This window comes from Marasmius oreades, chromosome 4 (genome assembly GCF_018924745.1).
Source record: "Marasmius oreades isolate 03SP1 chromosome 4, whole genome shotgun sequence".
Classification (NCBI taxonomy): Eukaryota; Fungi; Basidiomycota; class Agaricomycetes; order Agaricales; family Marasmiaceae; genus Marasmius; species Marasmius oreades.
In genome coordinates this window covers 4,209,119-4,229,385 of record NC_057326.1, presented here as the reverse complement: position 1 = coordinate 4,229,385, position 20,267 = coordinate 4,209,119, and the positions used below count along the sequence as shown (strand labels likewise).

The 20,267-nt window shown below is 43.2% G+C and overlaps 3 protein-coding genes across 3 annotated transcripts; 1 reads left to right on the top strand and 2 right to left on the bottom strand.

Annotated features, from left to right (window-relative positions):
- Positions 1 to 443: 443 nt before the first annotated feature.
- E1B28_008086 (uncharacterized protein) lies at positions 444 to 1,749 on the top strand (the record flags this gene model as incomplete). Its single annotated transcript, XM_043152871.1, has 6 exons — positions 444 to 460; positions 515 to 817; positions 878 to 901; positions 964 to 1,011; positions 1,075 to 1,266; positions 1,320 to 1,749. 6 exons carry the CDS (start codon positions 444 to 446, stop codon positions 1,747 to 1,749), a joined length of 1,014 nt encoding a protein of 337 aa, XP_043010958.1.
- Positions 1,750 to 16,246: 14,497 nt separating this feature from the next.
- E1B28_008085 (uncharacterized protein) lies at positions 16,247 to 18,281 on the bottom strand (the record flags this gene model as incomplete). Its single annotated transcript, XM_043152870.1, has 10 exons — positions 16,247 to 16,350; positions 16,410 to 16,577; positions 16,639 to 17,016; positions 17,081 to 17,254; positions 17,309 to 17,702; positions 17,760 to 17,816; positions 17,869 to 17,948; positions 17,996 to 18,063; positions 18,127 to 18,164; positions 18,231 to 18,281. 10 exons carry the CDS (start codon positions 18,279 to 18,281, stop codon positions 16,247 to 16,249), a joined length of 1,512 nt encoding a protein of 503 aa, XP_043010957.1.
- A 96-nt stretch (positions 18,282 to 18,377) lies between these two features.
- On the bottom strand, positions 18,378 to 18,750 carry E1B28_008084 (uncharacterized protein; the record flags this gene model as incomplete). The annotated part of the gene is made up of 2 exons (XM_043152869.1): positions 18,378 to 18,509; positions 18,568 to 18,750. The coding sequence occupies 2 exons, from the start codon at positions 18,748 to 18,750 to the stop codon at positions 18,378 to 18,380; spliced, it is 315 nt and encodes a 104-aa protein (XP_043010956.1).
- Positions 18,751 to 20,267: the final 1,517 nt, after the last annotated feature.

The window sequence follows — 20,267 nt, the reverse complement described above, 5'->3', positions numbered from 1 at the left end:
ATCAGAACTTCCAGGAGTTGTGGAATCTGACACTTGACTGATCGTTATTAAGATTAGGTGGTTGCATGCGAGTTTATGCCAAATCTTTCCTTCATGATTTCGTTCTGATATTACTGTTCGTTATCGATATAGGCTATGAATGCGCCTATACGGCCTTTTTTTATCATGGTTTCGATCAAGCTCCCTTTTGTAGTGATCGTTGTTCAATGGAGGCCTGTTGCTTCATCTATCGTCGTGTACGAAGGGGCTGTCCGGAGGTGAAAGACCACACCGCCATCATCTGTCCACGGTATTTGCCTGCCTTCAGTGCATTCGAATGATGTCCTATTTGTAACATGAAACGATCATGATGTCCACTGCCACTAGCATTTGGGTAAAATCATGTTTTGGAAGTAGGATCATTCGAACCCGTATTTCCTTCCGCCTTACTGCAGCAGGCTGGTATGGATATTGTCCTAAGGTGAATTTGTTCCCCTTGCCTAGCCTTTGTGAGCGAACCAACCTTTTCCTATAGAATTTCCTTCATTTTCGTTCTCGGGCGATTGTGCGTAGGGTTTAACATAACTCCACCATCCCCGCTATCTACTGGTGCTCCCCGGGCCTTCAATTACACATGGAATCTTACGGACGCCCAGAACAGTCCGTTAGGAGCATTTGTCGCGATGCTCATTCAACCGCCAGAGGGTTTCGAATGCCCTGACCTTGACGCAGGAGGAGATAGTCTGATCAAAATCGTAGAGAGCTTTGCTACCGTCCAAGTTCCTGGTCCTGCGATCGTGTCATCAGGGAAGTTTTTTCTCACCCCGGCGAAGCAAGGGTGAGTGGCCAATCATTCGGTTGAGATTCTAGAATCCTAACCTTGGTCGCTTTACGATAGAATTCATATCGTCTGTACGCATGGGTAAGAAGGCTATTCGATGGATGAGAAATAGCACGCTGTTAATCCAACACCTCAAATGGCAGCAATCTCCCACCGGGCCTGCTGAATGCGCAAGGCTCTAGTGGTATCAGGTGAGGGCTCATTCGCCTCATATTCAGGTCAAAGTCAATGCTGATAATACAATCTGGTGGCAGTGACATCTTCAAAAACTTCAAAAGTTTGAACTTGCTTGATCAATCAAATCCATTTGATGTTTCTTTGCCAACAAGGACGAGCTCCGCAAATTCAACTTCCACTAGTGTCTCCGGCGTATCATTCTCTCCAACTCCTTCCAAGGATTCGGACGACAGTGGCCAGAATGATGACCATGATGGCAAAGGTCGAGGGTACGACTTTCGAACTCGATTTATCGCTCTGTGACTGAACCAATATTCAGCAGTCATCATGGCAGTGGCAAGACAACGGGAGTTGTAGGAGGTATCCTAGGAGCCGTAGCGCTCATTTTCATAATCCTCGCCATCCTCCTTTACCGGCGCCTCAGATACCAGCGAAAACTCAACCAATTCCACAAAGAACACATGCTTCTCCAACAACAACCTCCGTCAACGTTTCTTTCATCCATCACTCCCGTACAGCGCGTTACTTCTTCTCCGATCCCCGGGATCCTCGCGCCTCTGTCTCCTATATCGACTATGAACCGGCGGTCAGATATTCCAATGGGATTTGAAGAGACTATGTTGACACAGAAGGGTCCCTATCAGTTCTCTTCTGATAATCATTTAGCTCGCCCTTCTCCGCCATCGTATTCGGTTGCCCTTCCACATAAACCTCTGCCGATGTTTCCAACACAACATCATACTCCAGATTGAGCAGCACATCGCAGTTATGTTTAGACGCATGCCCCGGTTTCGTTATATAATAACAGACATTGTAGGAAAATATGACGTTATCCCGAGAACAAAATTGTACTATTTGTATTTAAGAAATCTTCACGATATCATTCTACTACTGCCGGTGGGATCCTTACGTTCTGGGTCCCGTGGGGCACACCACGAAGCTGTTATTCACCGTAGGGTTTCTTTCTGTTTGTGTTCCCTCATCACTGCCTTTCCATTCCCTCCAATCTATTCACGCCTTGATATTGACGTCGCCATTGATATCAGTAGGATAGGGACGAGCTTGAAAGCTTTTAGACTACGATCTTGAACACTCGTAGCGATCATTGTTGAATCGAGGCCCATTTCTCCATCAATCGTTGTGCAAAGGTTCACGAACTACGAAGGGACTGCCCAGACACGATCGATGAGAAACCACACGGCTATCGTATTGACAACCTGTCGCAGTATTTACCCGCCTTCAGAGACTGTATACGCATTTTGAATGTTGTTCTGTTTTTGTACCTTGAAACGATCACGATGTCCACTGCCATTAGTAGTAGCATAAAGGTAAAACCATGTCTAACTTCTAAGTTGGAAGTAGAATCATTCGATCCTCTCTATCATCTGGAAAATCCAGATTTATTAATTAGTATGAATTAGTATGAATTAGTACTAATTAATAATAATCGATACTAATTGGCACTAATTCAATTAGTATGAATTCGCTAGGTTATCAAATTAATTCGTACTAATTAGTATGAATTCATACTAATTCATACTAATTAGTAGGCATTAGTAGGTAAATAAATTGTACATACTTCTGTATAGTGTACTATTTTATTACTATACTATATACTACATAGTGTACTGTTTTATTAGTATACTATACTATGATATTTTGAAGTAGAACCTAACTAATTTTACTTACTTACTTACATTTATTAGTATTAGAACTACACTTGTCCGAAATTTTTTCTAAGTCCACTATGCATACAAATATAATAGATATACTTATATATATCCTATTAAAGAGTTACAATAAGGTTATAGTAGTAACAGTGCTTATACTTATAATTTTCCTTAGACCGGGGTTGAACCTGGTGCTAGCAGTTATGATTGTGTTACACCGGCGGGTACCCCATATAAGCGGTAACTTGTATTTCATCAGTTCCTGGTCAATTTAGATGATTCTGGGGTGGTTTTGGGGGTTTTTCTACCCCCTGAATTCGATTTTGAGCTTATCTAATTGTTCCCATCACTCCTTGAAGAGATAGTGCTTGTACTGTGTTGCAAAACAGTGTATATTATGTATTTTAATGAGAACTGATTCAATCCATGTTCATCTGGGATGTTTTCTAGGGTTCTTTGACCCTCTGAATCTGATTCTGGCCTTAGTTATTTTTTCCCACCACTCCCTGAATTGATATCATTGTTTGGCCAGAATTTTAACCATTTCAGCACTGTATAACCATGGTTGATGATAAAAATATTGGAGGTGGGTAGAACTATGTATTTTTGGGTGCTGAACTCGAATTTCCAATCAGCTTGATGATAGGATGTCTCCCTACTGCACTATAAATAAATAAAATTTATTCCAAAATATCGGAAATAATATCCATTTATTCCAATGAAAACTGATCCATTTTGTGTAATCCTGGGCGGGTTTCTAGGGTTTCCTGACCCTCTGAATTTGACTATGAGGTTAGCTAAGCTCTCCCACCCCTCCCAGAATTGATACTCTGGTGTGATTCAATTTCTGATCAATCCAGCACTGTCTGAGTAAGGTAGGTGATAGAAATGGGTGAGATGGGTGGTAGTATGTGTTTTTGGGTGCAGAATCCAAATCCACAATCAGATTGATGATAGGATGTTTCCCTGTGACAATATAAATGAAAATATTTTATGCCCAAATATTGGAAATAATAGATATTCAATAAAGAAGGCAAATCAAATATTGAATCACAGGGAATTTGGGGGAATGTTCTGGATATATGTAACAGCCTACCTACCAATTTTTGGACCTTAGAAGTGACAGCTGACCCCCCTAGGCAAAAAAAATGCTAAAAAAGCGAAAAATAATAGTTTGGCCTAGTAGTACCATCAGAATGGACTTCAAGTACTGTTTTAGACCAGTGTTCTGCTTTCTTTGTAAATTTCTTCAGTGATAGAAACTCTTACTACACTGTCTTCTAATATAAATCTAATTTACCCCTGCAATTCTGTGTAATAACCTACGCAAACCTTTTGCCCCAATTGCCCCAATTAGTGATTAGTATATAAAGTGTGGTTTTCTCTACCATTTTGGGTGATTACTTATGGAAAAACTCATATAACTTTTTGCCCAATTAGTGCCAATTAGTGTCAATTAGTGATTAGTATCAATTAATAGAAATTAGTTTTGGATTAGTATCGATTAGTTTTGGATTAGTACAGATTATTACTAATTATTACTAATTGCTACTAATATATAAAGTATGATTTTCTGGGTGATTCCTTATGGAAAAACTCATATAACTTTTTGCCCAATTAGTGCCAATTAGTGCCAATTAGTGTCAATTAGTGATTAGTACGAATTAATAGAAATTAGTTTTGGATTAGTACAGATTATTACTAATTATTACTAATTAGTACTAATTAGTAAAGTAGGTTTTCTCTGATGATCCCTCCGCCTTATGTTCGCTGTCCAGCAGGCTGGTATGAATATTATCTTAAAGTGAATTTGTTCCCTTTGACTAGCTTACCTTCGTGAGCGAGCCTAATCAAAATCTTTCACTATAGAACTGCTTTTATTCTTTTTCTCGCACGATTGTGCGTAGGGTTTAACATCACCCCACCATCCACGCTATCTACTGGTGGTCCCCAAGCCTTCAATTACACATGGAATACCACGGACTCCCAGCACAGTCCATCAGCAGTATTTGTCGCAATACTGATTCAACTGCCAGAGGGTTTTGACTGTCATGGCCTGGAGGCGGGAGGAGACAGTCCGTTCAAAGTCGTAGAGAGCTTTGCTATCACCGTTATTTCTGACCTTTCAGTGACGTCATCAGGGAACATTTTTCTTACTCCAGACAAGGAAGGGTGAGTGGCCAAAGAATTTGATAACCATATTTCAGGATCTGACGGAGTCATATTACAATAAGATACCATAGTATCTGCACGTACGGGTAAGAGAGCTATTTGAAGGATGAGAACTTGATGAGAACTGCACCCCATTAACGCCACACACCAAATGTTAGAAATCTTACACGGAGCCTGCTGAATGCCCAGGGCCACAACAGCATTGGGTGAGAGTTCTTTTACCTCCTGTTCAGGTCCAGAGTCAAATACTGATATTTCAATCTGGTGGTAGCGCCATCTTCAATGTCCTCAATGATTTGAATTTTCTTGATCAGTCAAACCCATTCAATGTCCAGGATGATGACCACAATGGGGACAGTCGAAAGTAAGGATGTTCCAGACTAGGTTCATTCACCACTCTACTGAATCACATTCAACAGTCATCATGGTGGCACAGACACAACAGCAATTGTAGGAGGTGCCTTAGGAGCCATAACTCTCATCTTCATAATCCTCACCATCCTCCTCTACCGGAGCCTCAGATACCAACGGAAACTCAACCAATTTCATAAAGAACACATGCTCCTCCTCCAACAACCCCCACCCACATTTTCGTCCACCATCACTCCCATGGTACAGCATGTTACTTCTTCTCCAATCCCCCAGATTCTTGCGCCTGTGTCTCCTGTATCGACTACAAACCGGCGGTCAGATATTCCAGTCAGATCTGAAGAGGCTACATTGATGCAGAAGGGTCCCTATCAGTTCGCTTCTGATGATCATTCAGCCTGCCCTTCTCCGCCATCGTATTCTGTTGCCCTTCCAAGTTCCAAATAAGCCCTGCTGATGTCCAACATAGTATCATACTCTGGATTGGGCAGCATGTTGCAGTTATGTTTAGAAGCATGCTTGGGTTTTGTTATATAATGATGAACATTGTAGGAAAACATGATTGTAGCTGGAAAAACAAGATTGTAGTCTTGTATCTATAAAATCTTCACATATCATCCAATATTACAACTGATAACATTGTTACATGCTGCATTCTGGGTGGAGGAAGGTTATATCAAAATGCTAGCCAGGTACAGGATTGCAAGTTCCAGGCGACTTTGAGGGCTGACTGTACATCTTGGGGCTCCCGCTCTGTCCTTAAGGCTTAAGCTCCCAGGCCAAGCCGAGCTCTGGCTTTGCAACTCAGGCTTGAGGTCCAAGGTCTGGAAAGCCCGAGCCCAGGCTTTTTTGCAAGTCTTTCTCTTTGTTGTATGTCCATTTCCCCCAGTGTGGAACTTGAATATTTCCAGGACTTGACATGCACCATACGAAGCTGTTCATTGTTGGGTTTCTTTCCCTCATCACTCCCATTCTGTTCCTTCCCTTGATATTGATGGTTGTCATTGATATAAGTAGGGTATAGATGCGGCTTGACAGCCTTTCTACTATGATCTTTGAACACTCTCCCTTGCCTGTAGTGATGGTTGTTTAATTGAGACATGTTCGCCATCAGTTGTAATGCCTGCAGAAGGTATACAAATCACAACATCTTTGGACAATCCATCAGTGCTATTTTTGTGCCTTCAGAGACTGTATATGCACTCAGATGGTGTCCTGTGTTTTGTACCATGAAACAATCATGATGTCTGTTGCTGTTAAGGACGTGTGGAATGACTCGGAACTGAAAGGAGAAACGATAAGATAAGATATAAGATATGTACTGAAGGATATACTAGAAGAGGAATGATCTAAGATGAAGAGAGGGAAGAAACGGAGTTGATCGGAGTGTGTCAGAGAGCGACGAGGAGAGCAAAGGAGATAGTGAAGAGAATGACGGAGTCTTGACAGTAGCCGAAGTTATTGGACAACGGCTCCCTGAGTTGAACTGCCTTAGACCAGGTCACTGGGAAACCAGAGTCGAGTTTAATTCTGAAGAATGTAACTACTAAGTCGTACATCTTATATAGGATAGAATGTACAAGGTCCGAGACGGAGACAGTAGTCGGATCCGTATTCGGACCGCCGACTCCCAAGCCAATAGTCTAGGCTTAATGGGAAGTATGGAGATTAAGGTAAGTGGAGTAAGTAAGAATAGAATGAAAGTGATTGTGACCAGTCAGTCTGTATTGGTCCGGCATGGATGTAACAGTTGCCAGTAGTATTTAGGTAAAACCATGTCTTTAAAGCAGACTCATCTGATCCCCTCTTCCCCTCCACCTTACATTCCCAGCAGGCTGGTATGAATATTATTTTAAGGTGAAATTGTTCCCCATGACTAGCCTTACTTTTGTGAGCGAGCCTAATCTTTCACTATGGAACTTCTGTTATTCTCTTTCTTGCACAATTGTCTGTAGGGTTTGGCATCACTCCACCACTCCAGCTATCCACTGGTGACCCCCAACCCTTCAATTAAACATGTAATACTATGGACACCCAGAAGAGTCCATTAGGAATATTTGTTGTGATGCTCATTCAACTGCCAGAGGGTTTTAACTACCATAACCTGGAGGCAGGAGGAGACAGTCTGATTAGTATCATAGCGGCAGTAAATGCATGTATTTTGATTAATGATCTCACATCATGATGTAACTCTGTCAGGAGTCGATCCTTGGGTGAGGTGAGCTGACAATTGGAGGGGAAAAAGGAATGACTCCTAGGTAGGATTGACCAGACAAGAGTGAAGTTCTACTGTACACTTGGAGTACTTATATACTACACTACTTAAGGGGTAAGGAGTCAAGGGGGCAGGGGCCTCCCTATCTACGATGGTCTATGGCGATCGCGAGTCAGACAGAGTGCTCAACAGTAAGGGGCTGAAGGGGTGGAAGGGAGGACAATTGCAAGGATCAAAATGATCAAGCGCGAAGACAGGAGGGGTTGTAATAACACGTGAAGTACTATGGAGGAGTACTCGGAGTACAGCGAGTTCGTGACATTACCCCCCCCCTTAAGGGCCTTCACCCTCGAAGGCTTTGTGGTTATACCATATACCCAAGGCTGACTTTTTTGAGTACTTTCGGTGTAATTTTCTTGCAGTCAAAATGGCAGGATTGCGTTAATTCATCGGGGAGCACCTGGGTTGGAACGATGGAACTTTTCAATCATTTTCTTACAACCATCGCCAAGGTTGTCAACCGGTTCCCATGTGGATTCCGATAATGGATAAGTGAGCCATTTAACGAGATAGTGTAAGACAGAGGTTTTCATCCGGCGATTGTACACCATCTTGGAGTCCAGTATTTCTTCCACGTCCCACACAGCTTCACCATCCTCAATACTTGCTGGTTCTTGGGACACATCTTCTTGTTGGTGCTCAGCGATGGAAGGTCGATGACCAGTGAGGAGTACCGTATGGAAAACAATGTGTACTTGCTTCCATGTCGCAGGGAGGTCCAACTTGTAGGATGAACTGCCGACCTTCTCAATAATCTTGAAGGGACCGTAGCATTTATCCCCAAGCTTCACGGATGGCCGTTCTGTTCTAACGTTCTTCCCTTCGAGGTAGACCAAGTCTCCAGGTTTGTAGTCCTCTGCTGGCCTTCACTTGGCATCGTAGTACTCCTTCATAAGTTCTGCACTGCGATGGAGGCATGCTTGTGCGTCGTCATGGGCTCGGTTAAGCTGGGTAAAGAATTCTTCCGCCATTTCATTGTTCGTCTTCGTGAACAGTTCGGTTGCCTTTCGAGGGTGGAAGCCACACGTTAGATAGAACGGGGAGTACCCGGTCAAACTATGGGCACGATCATTGTAACAGAATTCTGCCATGGGAATCCATTCGTCCCAATCGTCTTGTCTCCAATTACAAAAGACTCATAGGTACTGCTCAATTTCCATGTTGACACACTCTGTTTGGCCATCTGTTTGCAGGTGATAGGCTGTCAATACATTCATCTTGATATCCAGGATATTGTACAGTGCCTTCAAGAACTTGGAGATAAATACCGTACCCCGATCGCTGATCACCCATTCTGGGAGACCGAAATCTCTCCAAACCCGATCAAGGAAGAGCTTCGCAATTCCTTCACTATCAACTTTGTCGTAAGTGGGTATGGTGCGTACTCTCTTACTAAGTTGATCAACCACTACCAGTATAGTGGTGTACCCATGAGCCTCCAGGAGCTTGGTGATCAAGTCGCAGGATATGTACTGCCACAGTTGACTAGGGATGACATTAGGGCTTAAGAGTCCTCGTGGTTTACCGGGAAAAGTTTTTGTTCTCTGGCAGGTGGGGCATCCCCTAGCGTATGCTTTGACATCCCGATAGATTGTGGGCCACCAATAATATCGTAGTATAAGTTTGGTGGTTTTTGCCTGTCCTGGGTGTCCCACGAAGTAGGTGTCATGATGAAACTGAATAATCTCGTGCTGCAAGCTCTTTTCAGGGGGTATATAAAGCAGGTTGTCCTTGGTCAAGTAGTCTCTGTGGTTCTCGACGTTGCCCTTGTTTTCTCCCATTTCTAAGACCTTGACTTCCCATTTTGCCTTGTGTCTTTTGATTTCTTCCAGAAAGTGGGTGTGAATGGTGCGAAGGAATTCGGGTTTTAAGAGGACAATGTCTCTGTTATCATTCTCCCCCCTCTCATGGCCCTTTCGTCTCGAAAGTAAGTCCGGTTTAGTCTGCGATTTTCCCGGTTTATGAACCAGTACAAAGTCGTAATCCGCTAGAGTCACTGACCATCTCACCTGTCGTCGGTTGAGGGTTTTCGACATCATGAAGTATTGTAAATTTCGGTGATTGGACCAGATTTTGAATTGTACTCCATTCATGAGATAATGCCTCCATTCCAAGAGTGCACACATGATAGCCAACATTTCCTTGTCATGGATATCGTAGTTTCTCTCGGTTTTGTTCAGTCCTTTCGATAGAAATGTGATCAGCACCCACCCATCCTCTTGCTTCTGGGATAAGATCGCTCCCGTTGCAAAGTTCAAGCTATCCGCCTCAACCCTAAATGGTGCATGGTCAATAGGGAAATGGAGTACCAGGTCCGACCATACTGCGTCGTTTAGCGAGTCAAATGCTTTCTGCTCGGGGCCTTCCCACTTCCATACATGCTCCTTTTTTGTCAAGTCAGGAGAGGGTCAGGAGAGGTTGGAGTACCCACAAATAAACTTTCGGTAGAGATTCATGAAGCCTAGAAAGCTTTGAACGTCCTTAATGCATTCAGGTGTTTCCCACTTTCTTATTCCGTCAACCTTTACAGGATCCATATGTAGACGGCCATTTCCAACGATTAAACCCAGGTACTCCACTTCAGCTTTATGGAATTCGCACTTTTCCGGTTTGAGGTATAGGTTATGCTCCTGTAGAATGCGGAGTACCTCGTCCACTGTTTCTCTGTGCGAGTCCATGTCTTCACTGAAGATCAGGATACCGTCCATGTAAACAATAACCTTTCCAGCGATAACGAGATCTGCAAAGATTTCGTTCATCATAGTTTGGAAGGTTGCGGGGGAGTTCATTAGGCCAAAGAACATCACTAGGGGCTCAAAAAGGCTCCAGTTGGTCACAAACGCTGCCTTTTGTTTGTCCCCTTCTTTAATCCTGATATTATTGTATCCCCATTGTACATCTAATTTTGTGAAAATCTTGGCATTCCAGAGTTTATAGAGTATGTCGGAGATGAGGGGAATGGGGTACTGATTCTTGATCATCATTGTGTTCAGCTTCTGGTAATCCTGTACTGGACGCAGTTTCCCGTCTTTCTTTTTTACAAAGCAAAAGGGTGAGGATATGGGGGACTTGGATGGGCGAATACGTCCAGTCTTTAGGTGTTCTTCTATAAACACGTTGAGTTCCTTCTGTTCCTCTGCTGATAGTGGATACAGTTTACTCTTGAAGGGTTCCGAGCCTTCCTTGAGTTCAATGGCATGGTCCCACTTCCTTCGCTCGGGTAAGGAGTCGAAATCTCCCTTTTCAAATACCGAGCGGTACTTTTCAAGGTACTCCGGGGGTACTATTTCTTCTATAGTCTTTTTTTCCTTGTTCCTGCGCGTACTGGGCAGCTAGTTCCACCGCTATGCTCCTTGCTGCGCAAATCTGTTCTGCTTTCTTGTCTTCGAAGCGAATTTGCGTCATGAAGATTCGATCCTCTTTTTCGATATCTTCAGTATCTTCTTCCTTCCATATTTGCCACATTCGGCGACGTTTACACTGTGGCGGGCATCGATTAAACTGAAGGGTCCCCTTTTTCCAGTCCACCGTTGGGTTATGATGCTGAAGCCAGTTATACCCTATGATCACATCGCTTTTTCCCGTATTGGTTACAGCGAATGTGGTGACTTCAGTGTGGTCCTGGATCATAATTCAAAGTTTGGTCATGTGAGAAATCCTGCCTGCATGATTAGGAGTACCATCAGCATTATAGACAGGAATTGGCCAAGCTAACTCATTCAATTCAAGGCCTTTGTCCATCGCAAACACCTTATTGATGTAGCAACTGGTGGCTCCGCAATTGAGGAGGGCTTCAGTAACAAGTCCTTTGTGCGAGTTAAGGGTCTCCAGAGTCGTCGGCACTAACACAGAATCTCCTTGAATCTTCCAGATCCATCGAACAGATTCTTTTAGTTGTTTAATGGTCGAAAGTGCATCTTGGATTGCCATCTGGAGAATATCGCGTATTAAGTCGTTGTCGACTTTGGACGTCCTGCTTTCATGCGACCATTTCTTTAGGAGATGCCATCCCTTTCCCTCATTGTGACACAAATTCCAATAGATCCAATAGGCATCCTTCTTTGATGCAGGGTAAGGGAGTTCAGGATTACTAGTTTTAGGGGGTACTCGAGCAGGTACTCGCTGAGGTACTCCATCCCTTTTTGCTTTTGGCGATAAGTTGGGCATGGGTTTTTCTGATACATCTTCGTCTTTCACCAAGTCACTCTCATTCGTTAAAACACTGAACCGATTGTTATTGGATTTACAGACAAAGGATCCCTTAGGTGGCGTATCTTTCTTCCTAAGGGGTTTTAAAAACCTGCCTCCTCTCCAATTTTCCTGAACTCTGCTTTCTCTGCAGTACTAAACGACTGGATGTCGTTAAGAAGTCGAGACATGCGATTAACCCTGGGATGAGGACAATCCCGCACAAGGTGGCCGACTTCTTGACAGTTGTAACACTGATGGTTTGCATTCCAAGCGTTAGGACGAGCACAGGCTCGATCGATTTCCATAGGTCGTCCTTGACCTCTGAAGGTTATACTGGTTCCTGTTTTAGCTTCTGCAGGTCCCAAGGTCGCATTTGACACAGTGGGTACTGTTGATACCTGATTCTGGAAAGGATTGTTGGTACTCCGGGGTACTGCTGCTGTAGGTTTCGCTGCTGGAGTATGCACATTATGCTCTACTCTCAGAGTCTGTGCACTGTGCTCCTGAAGGTCAAACTGAATTGCTGCTTCCTTCCATTTGTCGTAGGTCTGCAGCATAGGATCCATGGCGTAGATACAGCTAATGAGGAATGGTTTGAGATTTGTTTTTAAAAGTATGAGGAGTCCCTCTTCTTCAAGCCCGGACTCGGCTCGGTACTCCTCGAACTCAAGGAAGAATTGACTAGCCAACTTGTTAGGTTTCTGGACCAGGCTGTGGAGCTTCCTCTGTGCTATATCCTTCTGGTCACCACCAGCAAAATCTCGACAGATTTCTGCCTTTAGGTCATTGAATGACGCTGGCCACCGTCCGTTCTTGATTTCTCGGATTTTATTAGCTGCCCATTTAGGAGGCAGTACTCTGTCGGTCATATGGGGAAGGGTTTTGAGGACCTTTGCATGGTCCACAGCGGATTTCTCTGGATTTCTCTGGAAATAAATATAGAGTTGGGCGAAGAAGGGATCGATGCCTTCGGGGGTCCCGTTGAACGCTTTGGGCTTCGTAGCAGACGATTTCTCATTACTCTGGCTGTGACTCTTCTCAAGTAACCTAGCAATGACTTCGTTTTGAGTATTCAACTGACTAAGTTGTCGCCAAATGTTGACATTGAGTTCCCTATCCTGCTGTTGTGCGTTAAGACCCTGGAACCATTCTTCGGTTCCTTGAGCAAGGACTTCTGGATTGGGGAGAGCTGGTCCAGCATGTTGGGAGACATTGGGATTTATGTGGGTGTCCTGATCTAAGGTGGCAGACATATGCACAGCGATCAGGGTGGAAGGTTTCCAAACTAAAAGTTGGTAAGAGTAGAAAAGGTCAGGTCGCCCCTGGGGTACTCTTGTCTATTGTCAGGAGTCGATCCTTGGGTGAGGTGAGCTGACAATTGGAGGGGAAAAAGGAATGACTCCTAGGTAGGATTGACCAGACAAGAGTGAAGTTCTACTGTACACTTGGAGTACTTATATACTACACTACTTAAGGGGTAAGGAGTCGAGGGGGCAGGGGCCTCCCTATCTACGATGGTCTATGGCGATCGTGAGTCGGACAGAGTGCTCAACGGTAAGGGGCCGAAGGGGTGGAAGGGAGGACAATTGCAAGGATCAAAATGATCAAGTGCGAAGACGGGAGGGGTTGTAATAACACGTGAAGTACTATGGAGGAGTACTCGGAGTACGGCGAGTTCATGATAAACTCTCATCTTGAGACATCTTGAGACATCTTGAGACCTCTTGAGAATATCTCAAAGATCTCAATAAAAGTACACTTTCCATATCAAATAATACATGCTATTATCTCAAATTTTCCATCTCATTATCTCAAAAAGGTAAGATCTCATTGTCTTAAACATCTCATAAATTTCAATCTCAATGTCTATGTCTCAATTTCTCAGTAACTGAGATTGTCAGTTGGTATACTAAGCTAAGGTTGAATGTAATAGTGGTGCTAGCAATTTTGATTGTGTTACACCCACACGTAGGCCCTTCACCCTTATAATATTATAACTTAGTCATGTAACAGATGACCCTCAACCTATGTGTGGGTGTAACGCAATCAAAATTGCTAGCACCACTATTACATTCAACCTTAGCTTAGTATACCAACTGACAATCTCAGTTACTGAGAAATTGAGACATAGACATTGAGATTGAAATTTATGAGATGTTTAAGACAATGAGATCTTACCTTTTTGAGATAATGAGATGGAAAATTTGAGATAATAGCATGTATTATTTGATATGGAAAGTGTACTTTTATTGAGATCTTTGAGATATTCTCAAGAGGTCTCAAGATGTCTCAAGATGAGAGTGATGTCACGACATGAGATCATTAATCACAGTACATGCAACAGCAGCATAGAGAGCTTTGCCACCATCCAAGTTCCTGACCCTACAATTGTGTCAAGAGGGAAGTTATTTCTCACACCACAGAAGCAAGGGTGAGTGGCCATTTATTCAGCTGAACTTCCAGAATCCTGACCTTAGTCACTTTATGTCATGAACTCGCCATACTCTGAGTACTCCACCATAGTACCCTGCATGTAGTTGTGGCCGTTTCCATCGATATACTTGATTGTCTCAATTCCCGCAATCACCCCCTTGTCGACCATCCTGTCTGACCTGCAATTGCCATAGACCATTATAGATAAGGAGGCCCCTGCCCCCTCAACTCCTTTACTCCTTAAGTAGTGTAGTATATAAACTCCAAGTGTACTGTAGAACCCTACTCTTGTCTGGTCAATCCTACCTAGGAGTCATTCCTTTTGTCATGAACTGAACCAGGGGTAGCACCCTACTGTTGACTTTTCTGCCTATGGAGTCAACTACAGTCAGACTCAACATATGATCAAGGGGAATGTCATGTGAAAGGGTCGATTCATAGGAGAGTACTCCTAATCTTAGGGGAAGGGGTCATCAGTATAGGAGTACAACCCTTTCTATTAGATAGGTATATAAGGAGTACTTAGTAGTAGGTAGTTCCCCAGAATTTGATCTCCTTTCATCACCTCTTTGTCCTAATTCTCTATCCTTTTCCTATCTTTGTCTTTCACCTCTGCCCCATTCACTCTGTTGCTCTACGTCGTCCCGGTCACCTTTATGAGAGGACTCACCATCCAGTCATGGTCTGGACTCATCCTAGAGTCACTTCCTTTGCATTAGAGTACAGGATGGGGTACGCATGGATTAGGTATGTGGTACACTACATTGGTGTACATTGGGTACTGTCTATCGTATGCTCTCATCGTCGTTGGAGTACTGGCTCATAACGGTCCTTGTCTTAGGATACTCTCATTGTTGGAGGTTCACTCTTGCCATAGGAGTACGGTTCGTCGTATGGTTCACCACACAGTTCACGGATATTCACGATATTGGACATCATCATTATTCATTCTCCTTGGTTGCCAGCTCTTGTCATCCTCTATTGCTGATAGGCCCATAGGATGGTTCGCCAGCATTAGCCTGGAGTACGATTTCATAGTAGGTCGGAGTACCGGGGGTTGGTACCCCTCGGAGCACGCCCTATGTGGGTGTTGGGTTGTTGTAGGTGTATGCTATCCTCAGTGTCAGGGCTTGAGGCCTGGCATATGCATAGGCGGTTCACCCTCCTGACACCTTTCTTATTCATTGTCAGCCTGCCTCGCTCAAGGATCGACTTCTGACACTTTACAATAGAAATCATATCATCTGTACGCATGGGTAAGAAGGCTAGTTGATGGATGAGAAATAGCATGCTGTTAATCTGACATCTCAAATGCCAGAAATTCCCCACTATACCCTGCTGAATGTGCAAGGCTCTAGTGGAATCAGGCGAGGGCACATTTGCCTTGTATTCAGGTCTAGGTCAATGCTGATAATACAATCTAGTGGCAGTGACATCTTCAAAGCTTTCAAAAGTTTAAACTTACTTGATCAATCAAACCCATTCAATGTTTCCTTACCCACAAGGATGAGCTCTGCAAATTCAATTGCCTCAAGCATGTCCATAACTCCCTCCATAGACACAAACATCAATGGTCAGAATGACCAGAATAGTCAAGGTCAATGGTAAGAACATTGCAGGTCTGATTGATCCATACTTGACTGAACTGAAATTCACATAGATTGGGGATAAGGTGTACTCAACCTTTGTTTCTTTTATGTATCAGCAATTAACAGACAGAAAATCTTAAGTATATAACACCATACTTGGGGGTCATCTTCCAGTCCAGGTAGCTTGGAGATGAAATGTGCCTTCTGAAAACAGAAATAAATCAGGAGAATAATAATTAAACACTCCCACAATACAATGATCTCCCCATTATGCTAAGAGACTGTGATCTGAAAAAGATTTGAAGTCAGTACAATCTGTGGATAATAACACTATGAGTATAACAACAAATTTTCTCCTTATACATCATATAATATACAAATATAGAAATGAATGGCCAGATGTGCCACAACTGACAAAAATGGATTCATATAGCTCCCATAACATTGGCAGCAAGAATAAGTAATAAAATTAAGTCACAAATATTATAGTTTAAAATACATGGGTTCTCTGTCAAAGTGCTCTGATACAAGTAATTGGATATCAGTCTGTCTAAGCATTTGGCAAATCAGATACAATGGAGAATATATCATCATCTTCACTGTCAACTTCTGGGGTAATTTGCTTGAGGTTGTCTTTGGCTGTACAGACTGCACCTTTCAGTACCCATCAAGCTAAGCTGGAAGTTCCCAAAAATATGTAAATGGCATCTCACCATGACTATGTTTTAGCCAACCCCTTGTTAGCCAGCTCATGAATTTATCACTTCTCAGATTCTTCAAAGCTTCATTGGATCCTAGGCCCTCTGCACCAAGTTGGCCTTCAGTGTTTGTCCATTCCTGACTTTCTAGATGAACCCATTCATCCCCAGTATGTGGATCCCCTGGAAGAGTAATAATAGAAGATAATGAAAGATGAACCTTGAAGAAACATGGAAAACTCACACAGGTTTATAATTTGATATCCATGCACCCTTGCATACTCATCACTGTACGGATCATACCCCTTGATTGTCAGGTATTCTTCCACAGATGCATAATCAAACTGATCCCATGAAGTCCCAATGTATGTATACAAATCCAGTGTTGGAATCTCATACTGTGCCCAATTCTCCTTTGGTATTGGTGTCTTCCCATTGGAATCAGAGGACCAATAGTACACCTGGCTGTCCAAAGGCCAATGGAGACATGGCATATTGTTGATCTGTTTGGGAGCTATTGAAAGAAGTGGTTGAATAAATAGGTAGACTTTAGTTGAGAAGTTATGAATAAAGTTGGAGGTGAAAGTTCCAGTCAGAATAAAGTAGACTTCATCCATGAGCACTTCAATAACAATATTAGCTCAATGCCAGGGGAAGAAGGTAATGAAACTAGAACTAGAACTTACATACACTGTTCCAAGAGGCTTTAGGATGACCAATATCCTTGAAAAATTGGAGTGATTGACTCAGATATGCACATCGAAGTTGTTCCTGTTCATCAGAAGGTATTTGCAACCTGATCCGTAGTCTGATTATATTTACTCCAGGGTCATCAAATATCAGGTCAACACGACCTGAAGCTGCCAGTGACTTAGTAAGAATGAGGTGAGGGCATGAACCATGATATAGATTACCTGATTCTGAAAGCCTGGCCTTGACTCCATGTGTGCTGAGATAAAAGCACCATTCAGGGGATGGTATGGAAGGGAGATGTGCCAGAATACAAGACTTCTCCCAATCAATAATGGCTCCAAATGGAAGTAAGTTATGGGGTATAAAGCAATCTGGAATGATGTGCATGGCTCCAATTGAGGTAACCAACTTGAAGAACTCTTCCTGAAGACCATCAATGATTGCCTTAGGTTCAAGGCATAAATTCTGATAAGATTGGTTTATTAGCTGAAAGCTAATGAATAGAGGTCTGCTGCTGCTGGACTGAGGAAATTCAGAAAAGGATGATGTGAATTCATACTGCCAAACATTGCTTCTGAAGTTGAAAACCCATTCTTCATGATTGATTGAATGAGCCTGCCATAAAACATTAGAAAATTAAGTTTCAAAACCTTATCTAGACAACCTATGCACATTTTTCAATAGTCTCCGCATATCACTGTTGGTTATCATGGCATAGAATGAGCGGTACTTGAAAGAACCTGTTAATTGAGAAGCTAGAATGCTGCGGGGTTCAACATACCATTTTATACCAAAGATAATTCCTAACAACTGGTGTATCAATGCCAAACTGACTGAATATAGCACCTCCACTGATGAACACTGTTTAAAAGTTAGAGGGGAAATGGGACAGTAAGATAAAAACGCACCATCGTGGAATATTAGGGTTGGTGTTCTTGAATGAGCCAATCCAAAAAGCTGAGGTAGCATGTCAAGTCTGTGATTCCGAATTTGGGGCATATCAGCTGTGGCATAGCTACTACACATGAGATAAGCTCACCGTTGAGAGGATGAGATATTATAAATCTGCTTCCAGACCTGATACAATATATGATATCAATCAGACAATTTGAAACCCTTCAACAGGAAACAGGAAATTATTACTGTCTCCAGATTTTCTGCATCTGTCCCATCTTCAGGTTCAAAAGTGACCATGGTAAAATGATCCTGAAAGTTGATAATCCTCGCATTCTGTATCCTCCTTCTGATTTTGCACGAAACACTGGGTGGATCACCCATATTAACACGACTTCAGAATGGGTTTGTTTTCTTCAAGACACGACCAGCAGGACATTTGACTGAAATGTTGAGAACATCTGATGAAACTTCTTTTTCCACAATAATATCCCCCATCCTTATCAATCGGAACCCGTGTTCTTCAGCCTGGAAATGATAGCACGTCCATCAGCATTGTTTAAGGGCAATTGGAAGGGATGCTCACCAAATTAAACAAGTTCTCCTTGTCCCTGGTTGTAGAACACTCCTTATCACTTGATCCTCCATATTCAGGCTGTAGGAGCGCTGGATAATTGTGGTTAACAACAGTTCTTGCGTTTGTAAATGAATTGCCGCCAGAGAAGTTCATATGGTGTGAGTCTTGGAAAAAGGAAGACGTTGCCGCCATACTGGGAGAGGTGGGAGTGGGAGAAATCAACCTGTGCAATTGCCTGGCTCATTTTTTATGTGTGTGACAGTAACCATAACATCAAGCCTGCCGCAAAATCGTAACTTCGTGCGTTTGATCCGGGATAACAGAACAAAACGGGAATAGCAAGGGTACAACCCTTGAGACGTGGTGAACGCCGGCTTCGAATCTGGTTTTTTGTATTGACGATTGATGATTGGGTTCTGGTAATCGCTGATAGGTGGACGGAAAAGGAGCAATGCGTTGAAAAAAAGAAAGAAAATTCAACGGATTGACCTGGCCAGGGTGAGAAGTTAAAAGTTTGAACCGCCGACCGAGCCCGTGAGGTGTACACCACATGTCTTCTACTTCTGGTATCTACTAGTAGTGGATTGCCTGATCCAATCGATAGGTGTCCCTTGCGTTTCTCCGTGCGTGCCACGTGCATTTGCGGGGAGAGTGGACTAGTATCCCCCGAGCGTTAATACAATGGGATATCGCGGCTTCGAGTGGGAATAGATAGAAATTATAATTAGGATATATTGATTGACCGGGACCCTGAGTGGAACCGGCGGGGCTGACCGTTACGCTGAAAGACCGAAAAAAAAAATAATATTCGAAACCAGTCCGATTTCGGGATAATAAGATTACAAGGGGAAAAGAAAACAGTGTCGGATTTGCGGGTACCCAAGCCGCATTTGAATATTTGAATCCTCATCCGGAGCTGGGTCCATGTGGGTAGTCCTCGGATTTGATCGGAAATGGCTAAATAAACCCGCGCAAGATTCCCACAGGCTATTTTCTGTTGCGGACACCCATCATCCCCACCTCTGAGGGCAGTTCTCGATGTGAACCACGTCGTGGACACTGAGGTAAGTCCATCCTTGCTTTTCTACACAATTCAACACTCCCTTTTTGTAGCCTCCAATAAGTCAGTCATGCTACAGGAACTCTGAGGGGTTACAGTACACATAGGCAGGACAATACGTTGGGAAATACGGCGTTCTTCCGTGCGTGCTACGAACTTCATGGCTAGTATTCCGGTCACTAACTACTCGTACAACTCACTTACTATGTCGTGTTCCACCAACCGTCGGTATCTCTCAGCATCTTCAACGTCGATATCCACAAAAAGCAATACTCTAGACAAAGCCTCGATTGACACATTCTGCAGCACTTGAGCTACTTTCAGTCAGTTAATGGGGAGAGTACAGCGACAGTCGGGCATGGACGACACCTTCATCGACATCTCTCCTTTAGTTGTGGAGGTCGCTAGTGAGGTGTTCCGGAGGGTTGCTCTGGGGTTACTTGTAGAGCATCTCATCTGGTCAGGTTACCGAGACCCTGCTTCTCTCATCCAGTTCCACTCGTCCATTGGAATCCTCGAACAACGTGTATTCCTAATTCTCATGCAAAACCACACAAACATTTCATTCCAATGGATTAGAACTCATCTTCATCGACTTCTACCTCTCATTTCACTCCTCCGAGATTGACATCGTAACCCAATGCATCGA